Genomic DNA, 24081 nt, shown 5'->3' on the forward strand with positions numbered 1-24081 from the left:
TTTCAGCAATTAGCTTCCAAAATAGAACGAAAACCAGTCGAGGGATAGAACGTTCCCTTTTCAAAAGCGTAACGATTTCTACGATTTTACAAATTCTAACCCTTTCCACTCGAGAGGCGATCGCCACTTAATTCGGTGTACGTTCTCCAACTTGGGAATCCATCGTGAGTTGGAATTGAAATTAAAATTCAATTACTCCTTTCTCGTAAGATGTAAACGTATGTATACGAAACGTTGAAACGAAAATGTTTCGTTTTAAATTAATTACACGATTCGAAAGATTTCATCGAGGTGCTAGTTCCTGGTTGCAAGAAAGCTTCGAGCGCAAAGGGTTAAAAGTTCCCCGACACCCTTCCACGGAGAGACGAAAAATAACGTTCCCCGATTTGGAATTTTTCAAAGCCCGCGACGAGCAACGAGCACGAACCACCACCGGCCATATCGCATCGCCATTTTCCTCGCTGGTGTCTAATGTACGAATAAAAAATTCCATTTTAGAGTTCACCGTATGTTTTATTCATGGTAGAAAAAAACTCATTTCGATCGGGGCGCGTTGTATCGTTATGAAAAATTCGGAAAGATACCCTCTGCTCCGTGGTCGCGGAGGGTGGCCCCGCGTAAGCCCCGAGAGCCTCGGCCATCGTCAGGACCGTGTTGCAGAAACGAAACCCGAGCTCGATCATATTCGAAATTGGCAAATATTTGCGTATCACTTTGTTTCGTGCGCGACGTGTTAATTACGGCCCGCTACAAATGCCCGGGAACGCGTTTAATGGCGCTCGTTAGTTTCCCGAAAAACAGGCCGTCGAGTGACTACACGCGTACTTTCAATCTGCGCGTCGAGAGATGAATATTTGAAATGCCATCGACGGTCCAGCGTGATTGTCGAACCCGACGCTGGTCATTTGCTCCACTGCCGCATTCGTACGGAAATACGACAGGAATCTGCCGATCGACGCACCGATAGAAATACAATAAATGCGAGAACGGCTCGAGCTGAAACGCGTTTACCCCTTCGTCGATTCAACGCGGTCTCGACGACAAGATTCGGCGCGAGCCTCCGAGCGAACAGTTCGGTCGTTACGTGTAGCGAATAATATTAGGTCGATGACCATGGATCGTCGTTTTTTTGGTTTTTTCTTTTATTTTTTTTCTTTTCTTTTCGCAACGTCCGGATTCGCGCGGTAAGATCAAACAAGCGAGGCGATATTTCATCGACAACCGTTACACATCGCGCGCTAAAGGGGAAGTAATTTAACCCCTTGGCACCGGCGGACGCTATACCTCGCGATTCAATGTCCTCCTCTTTGACGCTTTGGACGCATCCACCGAAATGTTATCTTTCGAGCCCGTCGATTCGCAAAACCCTACCCCAGAATCACCGATGTTTCTTCGTTCCCGCGACATTCTTTTTTCCCTCCCGTTTCTCTCCGTCGCGTAATATTTATAATTTATCATCGTCGGCCTTCGCCCGGGGAATAAATGCATAAAATCGAATCGAGTCGTGAATAATAGCGAGTGTTCGAGCGGTTTTTCTTTAGGTATTCAAATGTAACGCTCCGAAAACGGTAAAGGGAACGAATATCAGGGTCCGAAGAGGTTCGCGTCAGCAGCGTTGAATGTGTCGCTCTTCCGACGTTCGAAGCTGCTGAAATTTCGTTGGAACGAAAATCGTAGAAAATTGCGTGCAATCAAGCTCCGAGAGGAACCGTTGAAAATAATCCACGTCGAACAGTACCGGAGAAATCGTCGTACAAACGAATGTCGGTCGTTCCACGGTCGTTGGTCGGTTGGCAAAATAAAGAAGACGGATGAGGGGAAAGGCGTCCGAAAGTTGAAACTAACGAAGATGGTTGCTTCGTTAGTACGGTGCACCGAGGAAAATCCATTTTCGAAACGACTCGTCGCGGGAATATGATGCAATACGTTTCGCGATACGAAATTTCCTTCGATCCGTGGTCTCGGTTCGCGCGAGTTGCGAATAATTGCGAGGAAACATCGCGTACGAACGCAGGGGAAGCTGGACGAAAAATCCGCGCGGCAACTATAATTTCTGAACGCTAAAAACGGTTGCCACCGCTTTGAAGTTCGATTGAAAAAGCGACGGTCCGTGGACGCGTTTCCAACGTTTCGTTCGAGAGCACCGGCAAGATACGTATCGCGTGCGTTCGGGTGTCTTTGTTAACGGAAGGACGTAACGATTAGCGAAGCGGAGCTTGCGGGTACCGAGTGACGTTCCCCGGCAAAGAAAACGCTCGAAATAAAACGATTGGAAATTCGAATCGCTTTGATCTCGCCGGGGAATATCGCGTACCGAAGCGGATGAGCCCCCGTTCGCGTGCTAATAGGCTCGTTTGAATCCGCAGACGGTTCGCTACAAACAATTCGCCTGAAATTGCCGTACGTGCGCGATCCGCGGAGATAAGCACTCGAGAGAAACGGAAACTGTCCTCTCGAGGTGCGCGCGGAGAGGGTCGTTCGGTGGTCGTTTCCTCGTCTCGAAAAAATTCGCGGGAGAAACCGCGAAAGCGTGTAGCGAGCTACTTCTTGTCGTCATCTTCTCCTCGTACCTCCTCCGTCGTATACTTATGTTTATTCCGTTTGGTATTCCGCTTGTTTCTCCCGTATTGTCCGTTGGAGCGGCAAACGGCTACCGTTACGTAAACAACGAGGAGAACGATAATAATTTCCGGGACGATCGTTCCTCGTGGATCGAGAGGTAGGGCGAAAGGGACGCGGGCGATGTTTTCCACGGGTACGGTGTCTCGACGGTTTACTTTCAGCCGTCCGTGACTCCCTTTTATCGGGACGAGGGAAAGATCATCGGAGAACTTTCAACAAGTAACGTCCACGCGGTCGTTCTTTTCACCATTGGACTCGGCATCGATATCACGGCCGTCTCTGTCCCGGTTAAACGCTGCTCGCGGCAGGCTACGATTGATCCCGTGAACGACAACGACGACCGAAAGGGAAAAGGGACGCGATTGTTTCGGTATCCAGCGACCCGGAGGGTAGATAAGCCGTAATTGAAAAAGCGTGCACGCACGTCCCGCGACGCGGACGGACGCGCGTTCCCCGTTACCCCCCGTACCCCGACGATGTTCGACGATTAATCTCCCCCGTGTCTCGCGCGGACGGCCTCGGAAACCGGCATAAATTTCCGAATAGTGGAAATTCATGGACGACCTTTTCGTCAAAAAAAAAAAAAAAGAAAAAAAAAGAAAGTACCGGCCGGTATTCGCCGTAACGCGGCTAAAAATTCCAGCTGCCTTTGAGCCCGAGATAAACGCGTCTTTCTACAAAGAGAAATCCTAAAAGTTAGCGGCGTCCCCGGTCCGCCCCGCAGTTCGGCACCGTTGCTGCCCTCTGCCGAAAGTGTTGGATAGAGAAAGGGGAACACGGGTGGAAGGGGACCGTGGAGAACCAGGGTGAAAAAGAAATCCGGAGGATGGGTGGAAAAGGGGTACGAAGAAATTGAGAGAAAACCGGTGGACGAGAGAAACAAGGGAAAAAGGCGCAGAGGGGGGAAAGTAACGACGGAGAATCAACGAGACAGAGAGTGGAAAAGGGACGAAAACGAAGCAGGAAAATGAGATACGTAGGGAAATAAAGAGGAAACGGGAGAACGTTGGTGGAACGCGACCGGTCGGGTCCAAGAAAGAGGGAAGAGCTAGCGATGGCCTCGAGGCACTTTCAAATCTTTACGTACGCGCGATCAAAGTTTCCTCGTTGCTTCGAGTATTTCCCGAATGCTCGAAAAACATATTCAAACGACGACGTATCGTTTCGATGGACTTGCAACGCGTCGAACGACGATACAAGTCGCTGCACCGTTCACATTTTTATACACCGATGCATCACCGATGCACGCGATCCGTTCGAAATATCAATGCTTTCGAAATATTCCCATCCGCCGAATTCGACCAACTATCTTCGCAATTCGGATGTGTACTCGCGTAACGTTTGCTCCGACATTTATACCACGATCCGAGGGAATTTCGCGAGCTTGTGAATCCCGTTGCGGGAGAAACTAGCTCAATTAATCGTGGATGACAAGGAGATATAAATATACGTCGTAACAAATAACGGAACTTCAACGGAGTTGAGATCACAGAAACGCTGGGATCGGAAGGTGCGCGTTGCTTTCGAAATCACGACCGAGATAGAGAACGTTCCTTGCGCCCTTTTTTCAAAATATTTTGGAAATCTGTTCGGTTTCTCATCGGAACGATGTACGTTTCATGTTCTCGTTAGAACACAAACGTTTTTCAACGAACAACGTATCGATACACCGGTCGCATTATCACCGTATCGAATTGTTCGAAATTTATTTTCACATTTCGGATCGAAGCAACGTCCGCTCGTCAAGATCGCGGAGAACTCGAATTCGCGATCGGAACGTTCGCAAAGAAATAAACCGTACTCGTCGTAGCAACGTGTTCGAATACGCTTTCCGAGTACAACGAGCGATATACATTGTTTAAAAAAAAAAAGTAAAAATACGCGTATCGAGAATACAGAGGAAGCCACAAGCGACCGACAAATAAAACTAACGCGAACGAAAAGGTCGAGCCGACCGCAAAAATCTAACGGTCGGTGGCGAAGGAATAACGTTCGAAAAAATGTAGTTCGAAAAACCGAAGGAAGCTTGGATAGCGACGAGGCTGCGTCCTCCCCCGTCCGGAAACTAGGCAAAAAGATGAAAGGAATAAAAAGAGCGCGTAGGTTGAACGTGCTCGAGGCAAAGGAGAGGACCGAACGAGCGTAGCGTTCGCACCCCCGCGGAGCGAATTGCTCAAAGATTCGCGACGAAGAGGGATCGAATACCCATCGCTACTCTAGACTTCTAGCGCGAAGGAGCGGGGGCGAGCGAGGGGTAAGGGATGGGGGACGTCGAGTAGACAGACAGAGCGGCAGAGAGCAAGAAGTAGAAGCGGTGGAAGGGAGAGGGCCGACGGTAGGAGTAGAGAGGAGAAAAAGACGCGGGAGAGTCGTCGGGAGAAAGAGAGAGGATCGTTGGTGGAGGGTTGACGGTGTGCGGGGTGACGAGCGGGGGCCGACCCTGCGCGCAGCCTCCCCAGTCCACCCCGAAGATTCAGTCGTCGTGCGGCAGAGGAGGACCGAGGAACGCCCGGTCGAACCACGGTGCTCTCCTCTCTCCGTAGCGGTATTTCTCTCTTCCCCTATCCCTCTCTCGGTCCGTCTCTCCCTCTCCGTCGTTCGGACGCACGCTCGTTGCCACCCTTCGGTCCGCGGTGCGTGCCCGCTACGCTGCGAGTGAAAACGGAGCTGCGAGCTCGGTGCGCGTCCTCGGCGTCCCGGTGCACGGAGGGAAGCTGCCGCTGCCGCGGCCACGGTAAAATCACGATCCGAGGAGGAGGAGGCCGGGTTCCCTGCCGCGACCGAGAGCTCGAGATACACCGGGGTAGTTTGATACCGTAGTCGATGGCGACCCAGGGGTGCTCTCTGTCTCGGTGGTCGTGCGCGTTTCAACGACGATTCGAATCGTCGACACCGGTCGGGGCTCGCCAGCCACCCTCTCGTCGACTCTCTTTACCTGCTCGCACACCTCTGTCATTGTTCCGCTCTCCGGTTCCGCGTCGCGGCCACCCAGGGGTGGGTATAGCGATACACCGGTCTGTGGTTGTGCCGGTGGTGGTGTGCGGTGGTGTGGTGTTGCCGGTGGTAGTGACGGTTTAAATTTCAGCCGCGTGCTCGGGTTCGGCGTACGCGAGGGCCATTGCGCGAGATCCACGGTGGCTCTCGTCGTGCCCGACGGACCGTGTCCTACGATCCGCGTCATTTTTCGAGAGCCGAGCGCGCCTTCTCCTCGAAACCCGCTACGTCGCTCGAGTACCGCGACGAACGCGTCGTTCTCGTCGTCGTCGTCGTCGTCGTCTCGTTGTCCCGGTACTCGGCGTGTTCTCCCGGCGAGAGTACACGCGCGCGTGCGACGCGCGTCTGCCAGACACCGTATGGATTTTGCCTATGTGTGTGTGTACATATATGTGTCTACGTGTACGCGTGCACACGTCTGACCGCGCGTGGGCGTACGAGCGAGTGCGTGCGCGCGTGTGCGCGTGTGCGCGTGTGCGCGTGTGCGCGTCCCGCTCTCCCCGGTGTGGATCCCCGTCACCGCGAGCGTGCGTCTCGTAAGAGCGATCGCGAACCTCGAAGAGGCTTCGATCGAACCGGCGAGAAAAACGAGCTGCGTCGCGAGCAGATCCCACGGCACTTCCAGCCAGTTACGAACGTCTACGAAACGACCAACGACCGAATCGACCGACCGTGAGATCGCCGAGATCCTCGGTGACATCGAGACCGTACGAGAACTTGGCTAATTCCACGTGACGAAGAACGAAGCTGCTCGTCGACGCACGGATACTCGAGTCGTTCCACGAACATCCGCGAGACCGTAGATGAGAATCGTAGCTCGTAGGCATTCCGAGGGAAACGGAGCTGTCTCTCTGGCTCCGCGGCGAAATCAACGCTCGACGCTTCTCCGCAAACCCGGTTCTTCTGCAACCGTCGGAGACAGCTCTCGGCAACGTTTGCCCGCGAGAATACCACCTTCGCGTAATATAAACCCCCGTAGGCGGCAACCGCTTCAAACGAGGGAAGGACGCGTTTATTACCGCGGCGGATCGTTCTTTCGAGCGCGCGGTCCATTGTTCCCTCGGTTTCGCGCGAGGTTTTCAGGTACGCGAGACTTCGATCGGACGAAACAACGTGATCGATTACCACGACGCGACCAGACACTTTCATCGACTGCCCGATAATATCCCCTTCCTCGGCTGGCCAGACTCGGGAAAAGGTGAAAGGAAGTCTATCTTTCCACCCCCTAGAAGCCAACTGGCTGCTCTACCTGTCTCTCTCTTTCTCTCGGCGCGTGCATGTGCGAAATACGTGTATCGTTTGAAAGCTTGTTACATTAGATGGAAGTATAGTATCACTGCCGGCATTACCTCTCTCCCCCCGGTTCTCCAACCCGCCAGGCGTCCGGAAACGTAAATACGCTATAAACATTACCGATTCTCCGATAGACGGACTCGGTTTCCAGGCTGTGCGGCTCACTGCCAGGAGAAAAAAGAAAGACGCGGTATTGTACCTACCGGGTGTTTCGAGGAAAGAGTCGAAACATTTTAAAACTCGACTGAATAAACAACATTCTCTTCCGGTACGCTAAAAGCGCACCAACAACGATCCTGCACGGTCGTCCTTTATTTCTACCCGGAATCGGTAGCAACCCGTTTCGCGAGTATTTTTCTCTTTCCCGTTCGTTCGTCCAGCGGGTTCTCTTTACCGAACAAAGTGTACGCGAGAGTTTCTCAGACACGTCGAAGCGTTCGCGAACGATTAAATCGTCTCTCGAAATAAGTACTCGTCGAGACACGAGCAACGACCGAGACGCGAAAGACACCGCGTCGCACGCACCGGAGCATCGGTTATCGACAAACGTCTGCGTTTACGTTCGTCGATCGATCCGCGGGATTATTTTTATTTTGTTTATTCAACGGAACGTGGCCCGTCGTACGACAAAGGGCAATACAACGTCTACAGAACCGAGCATCGTAACGATTAAACCGGACGTGTACGCGGAAATAAATATCCGTAGCGTTTATTTAAATGGCGTGCAGAGAACCGGAGAAAAGAACGCGTTTAGAATATCGCCGGAATTATCCGGGGGTGGTTGCTCGTGATAAAATCGTTTGAATACCATTTGAAAGCGGTGATTATTTTCGCTCCGCGGTTTTTCCTTTTATTTTCCATCCGATCCGATGCGCCTCGCCGCACCACCATGGAACCGTTCCCGGTTACTAAGACACTTCGGCCACCGTATTCGGCAATAGCGTTGTTCTTCGTACCACCCTGTACACTCGCGTATACGTATACATCGGGCCGGTTTGCATTATGGAAATCCACGAGACTTTACGAGTTTTCAAAGATATCGCGTACATTTCCTTATCTCGGTTTAAAGCTCTCCGGGAAACGTTTATCTCCGCGGCGTAAAGAGGATAGATAGACTCCGTAAAATCACCAATGATCTCGCTCCGCGGCAAGACACACCCTCACCCTCGCCCTCGCCCACCCACCACCACCACCACCACCACCACCACCACCACCCGTACCACCCTCTTCGTCTACCGGTGAAATATTTATCCTTTCCGGAGGGAAGAGGTCGAGGAAGAGAGGATTCTCCGGTGGAAACACGATACGATTGTTCGACTCGCAGCGGCCGACGGACGGACAGAATCTCGACGATCGCGGATGAAAACGTGCTCGCGTTGGCGTGTTCGATCGTGCCGGGACTGAATATCGGTAACGGAGAGACGAACGAGCCGCACGCGGAGACTGGGATGATTGTTCGCGTTGTATTCGACTCTTTCGTTGAATAGGAATGCCGGTCACTTTCTTCTATTCTTCTTTTTTTTCTTTCTCTCCCGTTCTGTTTCTCTCCGTTCCACCCGTGTGGCGTTTACCTCGGAACAAACGAGCGGATTGGACGAGGGTCGTGGGGGTAGAGGGTCGAGAGAAATATGGCTCGCGAGCCAACCTTTCCATTCGTTTTTCGTTTGGAATCGAGTCGAGCGATCGCGACCGAACGATCGCGATGGCAAATGAGATTCGCGGGTCCGATCGTGACTTTCCCGTTACCCACCGCTTTGAATTTCTCGCGAGAAACACACCGTTCACCGATCGAGACACGGAATGCAAAACCTCGGCGACCGGAAAGTGGAAAAGAAACGAAAAGCAAAGACTTGGAAGGAGAGCGGCCAAGGAGGAGGAGTCGTACGGGCGAACAAGGGTCGTTCGAGTGTTTGGACTGTGGAGAAACCCCTTTTCGTTCTCCCCCTTTTCTCGAATCGAAGGGAACCGCGCAAAGTATCCTTCGATCGGCTCGAATTTAACCCCCCCCAGTCCCCATGGTCGGGGTACCCACGGATTTATTTTAACGGATTCGCAAGCTCGTCGATTCCCGACGAGAAAGTAAACGCACGGGAATCCGGAGCATCGTTAGCTTTTCACAGTATGATAAGCGATTTTTTACGGGCAACGCCGTGCACTCGAGTCTCGTTCACCGAGGCGCGCGTAAACGCGAGCGTAGTTGTCGGGCGAGGGACGCGGGGCCGAGGAAAACCGACGTCGAACGGATTCCCTTTTTGGAAGATGAAATTCCAACCACCGAATCGCATCGTCGCTTCGCCACCGTGACCGTTCACCGGCGCGTCCGACTCTCGATATCGAATTAAATACGTAAAAAGTTTCGTTGTCCGACGATCAGCGACGCGCGTACGAGTAAAATGTAACCGGGATTATCGTTTCGTTTCGGGACGATTCTCCAAATTGATTTCGACCGTCACGGATACGCGCGTACGAATAAATCCCACGGTGCGTGAAAATTGACGCAAAGTTACGTTAGTCAACGATCTCCGTTCGGTATCCGGGTAAAATATTATCGGGATTAACGCGTTTCGAGGTTTCGTAGAGGCTTCGACGTTCGAAATTCGTTCCAGACGAAGAACTGCGCGCGTACCGAACGAATCGATCGGAGTGCGCGAATTTATTGAAAGTATTTCGATCGAAATAAATTTGGAAATTCTAGAGAAAAAAGCCTCGTGTTCGTGCAAACTATGAACGGTGTCGACAAAAACCACGAGAACTGCTCGGATCGAATAATTTGACAAATTTGGAAAACCCGGTGAAACTTCGACCCTTCGTCTCTCGGCGACAGCGAGCAAACGACCAACGACGAGCTCGTGGTTCTTTCGGCGAGCAAATTCCCGGTATTAATTTCCCTCGGACGAACGGCCGGCTGGAGTATCGGTTCTTTGGCGAGGAACCTCGCGACCAGACCGAAAGAGAATTCTATGGTGTCTTCGGTAGCGCGAGAAAAACGACTCTGGTTTCGAGTGTCTCCTAAGTGGCGAGTCTCCGTCGGTGAATCGAAACAACGAGAGCGTACGATACGTTCGCGTAAGGGCACGTTTACACTGGTCGGGGACATTCTGTCGTGTAATAAACACGTGTTCTTGTGTCGTATGCGCGGTAAAAACGCTGATCGCCTTTAAGGAGCCACGGGGTTCGGTTCTTGTTCCGTGTATCGTTTATACAGGGGAGTAGGTAACTCGTCTTCCCGTGAAATATTTCCGATATTTTTTCACGCGCCGGAACACGTTACTCGCAACGCGAGCACCGCATCGACGAAGACGTAACGAAATCCCCTTTACGTTTACCATACGACGAAGAAGCTATTACCGACACGATATACACACCCCTTGGATACCACGTAGCTTTGTAAACATTTTTCGGTACGGACGAAAGTATCGGGAATATTTTTGGTGGGCAGAGTTATTGCTTTGTGTATGTACTTTCCGACGATAAGTCACCCGACACTTGGTAAATAAAGAACGTACACCGAAGAGTGTCCGGTGACTTACGTTCGGTCGTACGTTCACGTTCCCTCGGTATCAGATTCTTGTTCGACGAATTATAAATACCTTCGTGCATTTATACGTCGCAAATTGTACACGCGTTCGCTTCGAACGTTGATGTAACGTAGATGAACGCCGATAGGATAACTTTGGACCGTTTATCGGTGCAAATGCTTAAAATTTACGGCCATTTATTTATACGGAACGTTGACGCTTCCCTCGAACGTGTCCAACGTTGCGAATAGAGTGAAATTTGTCGACCGAGATCAAATATTAGTATCGTTTGATCTCCGAAATGAATATTTAGTTCTTCCTTGTAAGACCGAACGATCTTCGTCGGGTGCTCGGAGACCTCGAAAAGGTTTGTCCTACGGAAAGGTTATCGCTACTTCCGGGAAGTCGTCTTTCTCCGAAACTGGGCCATCGAAAAAAAATGCATTCAATATTTGTCTGCTTGTTTTCCAACGAGGTATCACCTTCCCGCCGGTTGTTCCACGGTTTACCGGACACGCTATATTTATCTCTGCATCAACATATCATGCTTTATTTAATCCTACCATTCAGATTATACACACGGTGTTAAAAAAATGTTTACAGACCTCGAGAGCAAATAGTACTCGCAAAACCGGGTAGAAAAGTCCTTGCAATTAGTTAACATCGATCGAAAAATCGATGGACGAGGGCCAGAAGCGATTTTCGGTTTCGGTATCGTAACATTGTTTTCTCGATGTTGAGCGAACATTTTTTATTCCATCCGTGTAAAGTAATCTCAAAAATCGACACATTTTTTAACGACCACTTCGGATGGGAATAGAACATGTAAAAATTTATCATCGAACGGAGTAATTATTGTTTTAATCCCCGACGATAGAACGAAATCGCGGAAAAGTAACAGCGGCACTCGCGATAAATGGGGAAAATTTCAAACGCGAAATCGATCGTTTAATTCCGCAAATAAATATTAAAAGAGCGACTATTGTGTTTTTCATTACACCGTCCAACGTTTTTACAATACCTAGGTTCGTGCTCTGTAAAAAAAAAAAAAGAAAAAAAAAACAAAAAAAAAACAAAACGCTCCATCGTTCTGTATCGCGATACATCGAAACAGCAACTCGGCGTAACCCCCCTCGGTTTCGAAGCGATTTTTTACCTCGCTTGACGATATTCCGTGCACCTTCGGCGCGAGCCGAGGCCGGTATTATTATTATTAATCAAAAACGAATGCCGCGAGAGGCAACGCGTTAAACGCTTCAAGTGCCTTCTCCTCGACTCTCGTTGTGCCAACACGAACGCCCGAGAGAACCCTGCCAAAAACCGTGCGCGGGCTCGTCGTGGCAGTGTAAACGTGCCCTAAACCCAAATCCTGTCTCGGCGTTGATTAAACCGCGCTAGAGTGAAAACGTGGCCGTCGTTATACACCTGTGCACCCGGTGTCCTTTCCAGAAACGAGCGGGGTTCACCGGACCAGGAAACGAACAGAGTACGTGCACGATGCCAGCCAGCGTCGATTCCAAGTGTAGAGCGCAGTCTGCAGCTAGCGGAACAACGTCGTCGTCGTCGTCTTCGTCGTCGTCGTCGTCGTCGTTGTCTACGCGATCGTGGTCGTTGTGGTCGTGGTCGTTGTCGTCGTCGTCGAACCGATACTCACGGATGCAGCGTTCGATTTTACGACTTGGCGCGAACCGACTCGCTACCGTCGTCGTTTCCGCGTTGCCACGACCAGTCCGCGTACTCTGATTCGTCCCCGAAAATAGAGACGAGTGGTGGTGAATGTTGACTGAAACGCGCGACGAAGACCGTGGTGTGATCCCGTACCAAGACCGCGCGAGTCTGGTCGTCGTCGCGAAGACCCGATCACGGATTCGATCTTCGGTGCCCGGTTCGTGCTTTCGTTCGTGACGTACGACGAAACCGCGGAAACGGATGGGAAAAGTACGCGCGAGTGCCACGAACACGGCCTGTAAACGGCCTCTCGTAATTCCCGTCACGTGGACCCGATATCCTTTAAGTGCCGCTGTGTACCCCCGGTTCGACGCGTAAACTTTTCTCCTGTGCGCGAGTTAACGGGAACAGAAGAGAACAGGGGACGGTGGAACGTCTCGGGAAGAAAGCAACATCCTCGACGGCAGAGACCGTCCGAGGGAGCGAAACGAACAGGCGGAAAGGATAAAAGGAAGACGTACAGGGAGGGGCCTAATGTTTCTCAACGACATGGGGCTGTTAATGTTCTTAGCAGTAACGGCGTCCCTCTTGGGCTACTGCCAAACGGATGAAAAAGGTAATGTATAGACGTCCCTTGTACGATGACGAAAGAAACGCGGGTTTTGCTCTCTCTCTCTTTCTCTTTGGCCGCGTTCGAGATCGCGCGAGCGTAAATTTGAGATCGCGAGATGGGAAAATCCGGCGCAAACCGACCTAGACGAACTTTTATGGTCAACGCGAACGAGTGGCCAGCGTGAATGCGTTATACCGTGGTACAACGATGCGCAAAGTAAGAGGCGCGACCGCTAAGGGCCGAGATAATAGAATAGGCGTGTCGTGGACAAATTTCAACAACCGAGTACCTTTCATTTACCCGCTCACCGTGCCGTAATATCGTATATATTCGCGATTCCTGCGCGAAACCTTCGAGCGTCTAATTTCGTTCGGTTTCAAGTTACCGTTATTCGTATTTTTTACGCGAGATCGTCAATTATCGAGTTTATCACCGATTTCGAGTCTCCCTTATTGCGTACCAAGGTATCTTTTACTAATTCCTCGCCGATGGAAAAATCGTATCGAATTTTTCAACGCTGATTTCCGCGTAGTCGTTCATATTTATATTCGTTCGTCTCGTCCAGAGGTCCGGTCCTACAAGGACCGACCATCGCCGACAATGATAAAAGAAACACGATACAATGACTGTTCTTCGTACATCGAAGAATAGAAATTGCACGGTAGCGGAAAAGCTACGATTATCGACCCTGGAAGTGTCTTTGTTGGAAATTATTCAAACGGTCGTAAAACGATAAAACGAACGTGGATAATAATTTTCGGAATAAAAGGAACGCGATTCCAGGTAGTTGAATACACGAGGAATTCCGGGGAATCGTTTATACGTAGGTTTCCATTCCTCTGGATATTATTCTTATTATTTCGCACCGAGTACGACACGGACCACTGAAAAGGAAGCGTGTTCCATTATCCTGAAAATTTCCTTAACCGAACGATCGTGTCTTCCAATTAGTTCGAATAATGGAGGTTCTATTATAGTTGTAACGGGGACGAGCCCGCGACGCGACGCGTCGGCTGATTTCTAATAACGAGGGAGAACGCGAGGCGAGACGACGCGGTTGGTCGCGACCGATCGATCGGTAACACCGGACGATCGCGAGATCGACGAAGCTCCGCGTCGACGTTGCGCCCGTAATTTCCTACCCTGTCCGTTTCTCCGTCCAGGGAGCGGAAGAACGAATTTCGATGCGAACGACAACGAAACCGAATCGCGCGGAATTCGGAGACGGTCGCGAAACAAGAAACCGGGGTCCCTTTAAGCGTGGCCGAAATAATGAATTTCCCGGAGAAACTAAATTACCTTGGCAGCCGCGTCGTCGCCGCGGGCGAAATTTTCATTTCGCCGGTAATTTAGTAATTGTTGATTCAACGTATCAGCGAGAGGAAGTAAATGAACGCGAAGTCGAGTACGCGCACGCGCTACGGATTTTCCCGTTTTTAATTGGATTCGTCAATCAGCGGCCACCGAAAGTATATTTCGTCCCGGGGCTCGATGGTAAAATAAACGAAGCGGTAAATATCGAGAGGTTAATTACAAAATCAACTTCTGCCCGTGAAATAGGAGAACAACCGGGAATAAATCGAAACGAAAAGGATTAATGTGGTAATAAGAGACGGCGGTCGATCACGATTCACCGCGACGTGGACGCGTACGCGGATAGTCGCTAGACGAGCGAACACGCCCGCCCCTCGATCATCCGTAATACCGACGATACACACTCCGCGACCGTTTATTCTTCGCAGCGACGAATTCGTCTTTCTGTTTCACCTACGGTTCGAGTAATACGGATTTTACGATCCGTTACGCGGGAAATAGCGGACACACGCGCGGCAATTTATAAATCGGTATTGAAAATCGTTGGACCGTCCCTTTCGGGAAAGTTTCCCTTTAACGGCTCCGCCGGTGGTAGGGGAGGGCGGAAAAAAACCGAGGAAAATGGAATAAACCGGAAAAAAGAACGATCGGCGCTCGCGTTGAATCGCGATTTTCCGCCTCGACAAGATCGTGATGGTCTACGTTGAAACGGGGGGAGGTAGGGGGGGGAAAAAAAAAGAAAAAAAAGATGAAATTGCCCCCAGTGTTCGTCCCTTTTCGATAGGACGGTGATCGATACGTCGATGAGGAATTAATTGATCCCCCGTCGGGTACACGCGTAACGATTTATCCGTACGATCGGTTAAAACGATCGCGAGCATGGATAACGATGCCATTCGACCGGTTAATGGAATTAGGTAATTAGCGACAAACATTCTCGTCGCGAAGCAGAACTCGCGCAGGAGGACCTTTCCACCTGTCTGGTAATCGAGTCTGGGATAGGATAGGTTTTACGGTGGGGAGCGGCTCTGTACGTGGATACAGCTCGTGCAACGATCCCGCGCGCGTTTGGAAATAATCGTTCGAACGAGTCGTAAACTGCTCTTTGTTTGGACTCCACGAACATAACCGTAAAAATTCACCGTGCCGAACCGCGCGCACGCCGGAAGAACGCGAGACGGTCGAAGAGACCGACCGCTACCGATCGATACGCGTGTAATCAGTTTTTCATTTGGCCACGTGATCCATCGTTCGACGGATACCGTATCGAGCATCGAAGATCGGATTACACGAGGAAGCAACTTTTCGGCGGTTCCCTCCGAACGGATCGCCCCTTCCTTTTCGTTGTAACGGAACCGAAAAGGAATTTATCGATGGCCCGATTTTACATAAACCGGTCTTGATTCCACGCCCGCGTGTTTCCGCGACGATCGAACCTCGAACAACGATCGGATCGAAACGGTCGATCGGTTATCCGAGCGAACGTCGAAGCACGCCCACGTTGGGAATAGGCGCCGGCAACACGGCTATAATCAATTTCCCGTTTATCTCGCGTTCCATTTCTCTAATCCGTCATAATTCGTTTCGTGGAATTAATGGGCGCGCGAACGCGGTTCAAGAGCCGGGTCCCTTTACCGCGCCGATGGTTGTTCGGCAGAAAGGCGCGAATCCACGGATTTTGTTAATTAAATGCTGCCGCTGGCTTAGCGAGCGATCACCGCCGGAAAGCCAGGATCTCTATTCGAAACAGTGCGGCGAAATTTCGGTGCATAATCGTCGATACGAATGAAACGTACCGACCCGTAATCCCGCCCGATTTTGTACATCACCCTCCTCGCACGGTCGAAAAGCAAACACGCGCGACGATACGGTGTACACCGAGTCGTCGATGTAACGAATTTTTCGACCGATCTGTCGCTTATGCGCGCCCACGTTGCGGAAAATTTCGCCTACAGGTGTCTCGCGGAATATACCTAACGCGTACGCGAAACCCTGCTCCACCGAATTGAATTCCTTCAACGTAACGACATCGTTAACGGGACACCCGAACGGTGTTCCAAGTTTCGAAAATGTTCCTCTCGCTATCGACGAGGAATTTCTTTCGTCGCGTCGAAACTAATCGCGGTGTACTCCATTCGAGAAATAAAGGACAACTACGCCACGTTCGTCTCTCGAAAAAAAGAATATCCTCGAGGAAAATTGTTACCGCGGTAACCTCTTCTTTATCGTGGAAACTCTTGTCTGGCAAATTTTCCCGTAACCGTTATAGTTTCGGAAACAATTAAAGTGCTAATAGTTGCCGAGCCACTCTGTATGCGCATCACGGAATCACTGATACCTCGACGGCTCGGAGTGTGTATCAAAAACTTATAGAACTTCGTAATGGATATGTTTAAAGCGGGTGTTGAAACTGACGGTCATTCGTTTCGATCCCAACACCAAAGTAAATTAGAACGACCTAGAGACGCGTTAACTTCGCGATTCGCTCGGAATATACCGAGCGAACTGTGCCGCGATTGAAAATATAAACACGATACGATGCACGTGTTAACGATCCGAGTACTCGAAACATCGAACGACACCACGAGGCGACCATACGTTCTCGAACGTCTCGATTTGATCGCGTTTCTCGGTTCTTTACCTCTCGAAGACGGTGAAAGTTTCAACGGAAAGATCCCGAGACATCTCGAGCGAACCGAACCGATGCGTAACACATCATTTCGAATGTTACGTACTTTCCAAGTGTGGGGCAAAGTTCTTGGGAAGAGCAACTACCAACTTCCTTGATGATCATTCAGGGCCAGATGAAAATCTCTACTTGCGCGTTTCGCGACGTCTTTCGATCGCATCGGCGGAAAATGTGGATCTTGGTACTCGCGTCGCGGGACGTTGTTCAATCGATTCGGTTTCCGCGACGTTCGCGCGGCTCGAAATTACGCAAAACTTCACGACGAGTGAGTACGAAAGAGAGAGTCACCGAGCTTATCGGAAGACGTTCCGTTTCGAAATCCTAAAGGCGTGCGCGAGGAAAGCCACGGGTTCCCGTTCCGACCGCACAGCTCGAAACCGGCTTAATAAAAATCCTCTTAATCGTTGGATCGCAACCAGAGCCTCGTTCGGTGGATACACCGGGCAGAATGTTTACCAGAGACCGTTTGCTGATACACAAGGCCTCCGTGACCGCATTGTGGCGGGTGTCGGACGATTCGGGACGCGCGAGGAATTTTCGAACCTGTTCGACGATCAATGAGACGCCGACGTCGCGATGCCTCGTTCGCCTCAAAGAGACCACGTCGCCCACTTCCGCCAATGAGCGACTTTAACGCGTTGATTGCCACCCCAGTTTTCCCCGTCCAGCCAGTATCCTCGATGAGAAACAAGAAACGAGGGTAATTCGTGGCGCTTCCGAAAGACGGCAACGTTACGCAAGAGTTTACGAGTATACATATTAGGGTTCGTTCTCGGAAATAGGTTACAGGGCCCCTGCGGAAACTCACGCGTCACCTAGATAACGGTGACATGGCAGCCGACGTGTTAAAAGCTGCCTCCGAATGGATGCATTCGCAGACGTATTAAGAACGTCGATTTTCACTCCTGGTGGTCGTTTACAAACTTCTAACTCGATTCTGGTCTTACCGGTTTTTCCGTGTTCATCGATCCTCCAATTCCACGATACTCGGTTCATCGTATTTTCAAATATCGTTCTTTTTTCGAAGGAAATATTCCAACGAGAACAATTTCTTCTTCGTGCTTCACGAGATTGCAAAATTTTAACGCTCGAAGCCTCGTATGGTGGATCACGCGCACCGGTGAAATATATCGGCACTTTTATTCGGTGGACAAGGCTCGGCGCAACATTTCGGGAACACTCGGTAATTCGTCGAAACGTCTGACGTCAGGCCGTTAAGAACGCCATTTATCGGTGAAAGGAGAGAGGAGCGAGGGGGGTGGTTCGGGGACCGGTGCCCGGAGGCCACCGTTTTGGCCGTTTCCGTGCCCTATTATCTCGGTAATTAGCGACCGATGAACATTTCCGATAGCGCAAAATCTGCTTGTAATTGGATAAGGACCACGACCTCGTTATTTCTAGGCCGTGGCTAGCAGGGACAAACACGAGGCGCGAAAATAACGAACGACGAATGGAAAGACGTGTGAAAGACACGGAGGAAGGGTTCTTCTTTCTGGTTAGAGACTCGAGATAGAATCGTCGAACGTCGTCGACGTATTGTCACCGGGGCTTTGCATCGGACGCGTGTCTGCACGCGCGAATCATTTCCACGCTCGCATAGTAATCCTTCCCCGGTGCACCGAACCAATTTTTGCCAAGCTCGAAAGCAATAGACTCGTCCTCGCTGTTGACTTGGTTCACGGTTCGCCTCGCTACCGAAAACAATTTTCAATTCGACGTTACATCTTCGTACGGGAACGTTATCGACGAATTGCTATCGCTCCCTCGTTTCGAACGACTCCGAACACGGCGACGAAGCATCCACTCTTTCCGGAAAATTGTCCAACTTTTCGAAAACTTTCAATTTCCGTGTAATTAAAACGCGGTACGAACGAGGTCGCGCGTCGACTCGTTTTTAACGCGAGAATCTCGCCGATTCGACGACAAGCAACGATGAAAAATATGAAAATATGAAAATTTTAACTCGAACGCAACCGAACGGATGACTCGTCCAGCGAGATAACGATCAAAACCCCCGTAACGTGCACCGCTCCCGAATGTATGGAATAATAATTGTCGCGCGCAAACTCGCGCTCGCGTTCGAACTCGAGCTCGATCTCGTGAACGGGGATCGTTGTAACGATCGTACGGACCTTTTTAATAAATCGACGAGTCACGAACGAAACGGTAGACGCGATTCGAGATCGATACGATCGATGTTAAACGTTTCCGCGCGCGCCCCGTTCTCCCCGATCCAACGACCGCGAAAAGAACGAGAGAGGAGAAAAGGGGATTCTTCGCACTTAATGACCCGTGCGGTTATTCCACGTACTCGAACGCTTTCTTAGATCATTTACACGCCACCGGGGAAATAAACTCTTTACAAGTTCCTGAGGGCGCGGTCCGATTTCTCGGTACAGAACGATGCGAGATCTCTCCTCCTTCGACGCTCGTTTGAAGGAGTTGAAGTCGCTCATTCATCGGTCTTGCCGGGCTTTTCAATCGCGTTCTTCTCCCTGGTTTCTTTTCTTCCCTCCCCCCCAGACCCCCCCTTTCAGTTCTTCGTTTTTGGTTTCATTCGACGTGCCCGACTCGACGGGATACATCCGCTAATGGGAAATATTGTGCCGTGCTTTCGTAATGATCGACGAAACGTCAATTGAATTCCTACCGGTGCGCTCGTTTGTTTCATCGAGGCTTCGTTCCCTCTCGATACTTTTTCAACGACAGCGAATTAAAAAGTTTGTTCAAAGATAATAATAATAATAATAATAATAATTACACTCATAGGAAAGTACACGAGTGTACAAAGCGTGAAAGCAACGAACGCTCGGCTCGGAGCACGGTGCAACGAATAAAAGAAGTGCAACGAAACGATAGATGTATCGACATAATAGACGCGTACAGGTACGAGAGCTTTATGACGTGAATTAGAATTGACGTGAAAGGCAACTCTGTCTACGCAAACAGACACCCCGTAGTTGTCGATCGGAGAGAAGGACGGAACACTGGCAGAAGTCCTGAGGGCGAAACCATGTTTCACCGAGAGCCGCGATATCGAATTTAAATCGAGATGTAAGATCGATAATATTATTTAACCGACGAGAAACGGACCCGAGCGACGAGACGAACGATAGAAAAATGAGATCGTGTAATCGATCGTACGGAAGGGAAACAGTGGCGACGAAATTGCGAGATTCGAGTGTCGGGAAGTATCGAATCGAGAAGAATGTCGGCGGAAGTTATCGATACAAGGGAAATAATCGCGTGGAAACGAGGAACGGAATATTGTCTATGAAAAATACACGATTTCCATTCTATCCGGTGATCGCGAGCTAAATAATTCACGCTCGGTTACGTTCCCTTGGCTAAAAGCGATAAATTATATAAAAGGCAACGCTTGAGCTTCCGCCGTTAGGCAAACAAGGCGCGAGGTTTCACAAACGTTACGAGATTCGTGCAACTCCTTCCCTGACAGCTCGTGTCCGACTCGTTTGGGCAACGCGTTTAGCTTCGCCGCAATTTTCTCTTCTCTCCACCGAAAGGGGTATCAAATATTTTTCAAAGAAAATCTCCCGGAGCGTAACCTGAAATACCCCAAGACGGAGGTAAGCGACGTTGAAGCGGGTTTCGAGTAAACTTCGAATAATTAAACCGGACGTACGTTCGCGACGCGAAAAATGTTCTTTACCAAAGAGTCCACCGACGTGACGCGGTACCTTTTTTTCTTCTCTCGCCTCGTCGCGAGCGACAGTGCTCGCGCCTTTACGAAATTACGGTCGTACGAACGGACCCCGTTGCGTGAGCGGAGAAATTTCGATTAAAAATGAATCGCGCAACAACGAACGAAACGTGGAAATGTACCGCGCCACTGTCGCGAAACTACGACAAATACAAACCGAAGGATCCCTTCCTCTTGTCTTCTCTCGCGTTATTTCGAACCTTTCGGTACGTTCTCGCAAACATCGTACGTCTCGTTCGCCGTGTTCGAAAGAACACCTCGTTACACTTCGCGCGATCGAGACTCGAGCGAGCAGAGCGAACAGAGCGAGCGGAGCAAACCCGTGACAAAGCCCGAGACAATCGTAACGGGAAAACGAGACAATAAATATCTGAAAATTCATTGCAGTGTCATTTTACGGGGCGAGCTACATTCATCTTCCGATCCAGGAAGCCAAAGGTGCGACTGACATCAGCTTCCGGTTCCGAACCCATCTCGCGGATGCTATGCTGCTATTGGCCGTCGGCAAGACGGATTACTGCCTGATCAAACTCGAAGCCGGCAGATTGAAGGTTCGTTTGCCCTCAATGCTTGCTTCTATTAATAGGCTTTCTGTTTTGGGGACCGCGGTTCGGTCGTTAACCAACCGCACGTGCTACGAGTACACGACTGTCGGACTGCGTTACACTTAAGTAATGGGATCAAGCACGGACATGCTTGCTACTACAGTTTCGAAGTAGCGTCGAGTCCTGCACAGTGGGGCGAAATTCGCGTTACGACTCGAGCCGGGTACCTTCGTGCAAAAATCGATCGGATATTTATTTCATTTCACCGGTGACGAAATTTTCTCCGTGTAGAATCCCACGATCGGGCGCCACTCGGTTAACGCGTCTACCCGAAACTCATCGTTTCTACTTGTTCTATGATCTCGAAACTCGTGCACGGCGAGTGCGATGTTAACCGTTTTCCATTGGTTTTACCATCGTTCGACTAGTCGGAATTACGTACAATGCGATACCGTTCGTGTGTCATCGGATGCTCAACAGAGTAAAAACGAAACAACGTTACGATATTATTATATCAGGTTGTTTGGAAAGTCGGGTCATATTTTCGGTGAAAACGAGACACGATTTTTTTTAGAGCGTACGAACATTTTATTAAATTATACATTCTATATAACGAAATAACTTTCCGAACAACCCGATATAATTCGCGAAACGGAGCAAACGTTAATTGCTTACATCGTAGAGGAAATACACATCGTATCGCTTTATTCGCATCGAAACCTTACGTGTCGCGTATTCGTTCTAATGACGATATAAATTTGAAATTAAAATAATAATAAAGTAATCGGCTCGAGTTTCGAATGACTCTTCTCAGCGAGGAGAGACAATCGGAATAATTACGAACGATACCGTGCAGCGCTGTCCTTGCCAGACCGCATCCAAGAGTCACGGCTGCCAAATCCTCCATTTTTCAAACGCAAATATTTGTTCCTCGAACGGTTTTTTTCTCCCCGAGTCTCTCGATGGTAAAATTTCCAACCCTTGACGCGCTCCGTACGCGTGAATCGAACGATTCGTATTCGTTGAACAGACCGCGCGAATCGAGCGCTGGAGAGAGCTCGGCTCTGCGCGCGGACGATCGAAAGGAACGAAACTCGAAATCTCGAAGTGTCGAGACCTCGGGAATCGAATTGATCGATACTCGGGCGGGCTCGTATCGAACTCGATCCCATCGCTAGTTACCCCCTCGCGAGCCGTTCTCGCTAAGAAATTAGACTCGCTTTGATACCGTGAAAAGAGGCCGAGCAACGGCGGTTAAAGCACGCGACAACGAGTGCCGTAAAAAAAAGAAAAAAAGGGACTATTTTACGGGCGCACACACGCAATGACAGCGTTCCCTACTCGGGGGAGGTACGAGGTGGTTTTACAACTTCGATAAAAACCGTGTCTTGATTTTAACAACGTCACGTCGTTGCACCAGTTTTATTCGAGCCATTAAAACTCCACGAGTAAAAGCATCTTATTTATGCGCGCCGTTGCTCGCGAACACACCAACAGGGGTAGGGAAATAAGGGGGACGGTGGGGGCGGTCGAGGGTAATCGATGCGTTTCATTTTACTAGAGCGAATCGAGTATATCGAGGCGAGGCACAAAGACCGTTTCTTTTCCTTTACTCGGTTTGTTTGTTTCGTTGAATTAAAAGCGGTCGTAAAACTCGATCGGGCAAAGTTAACGCCTCCCTTTGATTTCGTTCGAGCCAATCTCGCGGCGTCAAGTTCCCCCGTAAATCACCGAACCATCGGCCCGATAATGAGTTTCCACGCGAACGTTGTTATAAACTAAACGGCCGCGGTGTTTATTGTCGCGGACTATTTTTTTTTTTTTTTTCATTCTTTTTTTTAGGGAAGAGCGAAAAGTTTCGATCTTATTCCGTTTAATAGCCTGTCGCGCGCATCGTGTCATGGGGACGGTGGCGGTCGCTTTATGGAGTACGAAACAAACGATGTAGCATTACGAGCTGTCGATCCGAACGTTTCGGAACGAGCGATTTTCGGTCGGGACGCGTCTCAAAAAATACAACACCACCACCACCATCGCCACCACCATCGCCACCACCACCACCACCGACACCATCACCGCATCCAACCGTCGGACGACCAGTATTTTTAATTGAATTAAACATGACGCGTTCAAATTTAACTTTCGCGGCGACCGCGCGAAATACAACATCGTAATTTACTGCGAGGCGGCGCGACGCTCCCAGAATCGAAGCTTTTTTCGCACGTTGAACAACCGTGAAAAATGTATTTCGCGTTCATTTGCTACTCGACGTTTGGAACACGATTGACAGTCGCTTGTCAAACATTCCGCGAAAATGGTCGCGCTACCCCCACCCAGTCCCCCGCATACCGTGTAAAACAGAATAACGGCGATATCGATGGAATCCAATAAACTCTGCCTCGACGACGAGCCCTTAACTACACGATACTACGAATCTCACGGTTGTGTACAGTTTCCGGTATAAACAAAAGGTGGAAGTTGCGTATTGTTCTCGAGAGTGCATTTAGACGTTCTTCGCTCGAGAGAATAGGACCCGAGCAATCCGTGGATCGAGAATTTTATACAGGCAGCGGTGCAACGTCGGCCGCGATTCGACGATCGTTTCGATGCGGTATGTTTCCAAGAACCGGTGGATCTGTTTCGCGGTTACGATTATCGTTGGATATCGGCTGACACCGTTCCTACCGTCCGAGTAACGCGAAATCCCGTAATCGTATCCCTCCTCAGGACCGTTTTCGACTTTAAATCGAGACTCGATCAAATCACAAATCCGCTCTCAAGGCGCGAAAATTCCAGGGGAAAATACCGAGCTCTAAGTGAAAGGGGATTGTTACAGTCAGCCACGGTCCAACGCGAGAATCCGAGGGATTTCGTAGTTTGTTCGGAAAATGAAATTACAAAAAGTGTTCAGTCGTGTCGAAAATACGTATACGGTCCGGTGTTGTCTGAATTTGAGCGATCTTCGATTGTAAATATCTATTTACGGATAAGTATTATTCGATATTGAAGTGTACCTCGATTTTCGTAAATATTACACTAGGTAAGATTGCCTATGGTTGTTCCCAGAGGGAACAGATTCTACGCTACGAACTGAAGCTTTAGGA

General features: G+C 49.9%; 1 protein-coding gene and 2 long non-coding RNA genes across 3 annotated transcripts in view; 2 read left to right on the forward strand and 1 right to left on the reverse strand.

Moving 5' to 3' along the window:
- The window catches only part of LOC143152044 (uncharacterized), a 54855-nt gene that overhangs the window by 6756 nt on the left and 24018 nt on the right, over positions 1 to 24081 (reverse strand). The window lies entirely within an intron of this gene.
- On the forward strand, positions 5147 to 12618 carry LOC143152045 (uncharacterized). Its single transcript, XR_012993485.1, has 2 exons — positions 5147 to 5356; positions 11877 to 12618. It is a non-coding gene; the product is annotated as an uncharacterized LOC143152045 (long non-coding RNA).
- Kon (chondroitin sulfate proteoglycan 4-like protein) overlaps positions 12541 to 24081 on the forward strand; it is a 40866-nt gene continuing 29325 nt past the window's right edge. Inside the window, exons 1-2 of the mRNA XM_076321705.1 lie at positions 12541 to 12711; positions 20820 to 20983. Coding sequence (XP_076177820.1) covers positions 12630 to 12711; positions 20820 to 20983 — 246 coding nt within the window. The 5' untranslated portion in view covers positions 12541 to 12629. The remainder of the gene's footprint in view (positions 12712 to 20819; positions 20984 to 24081) is intronic.

This window comes from Ptiloglossa arizonensis, chromosome 10 (assembly GCF_051014685.1).
Source record: "Ptiloglossa arizonensis isolate GNS036 chromosome 10, iyPtiAriz1_principal, whole genome shotgun sequence".
NCBI lineage: Eukaryota > Metazoa > Arthropoda > Insecta > Hymenoptera > Colletidae > Ptiloglossa > Ptiloglossa arizonensis.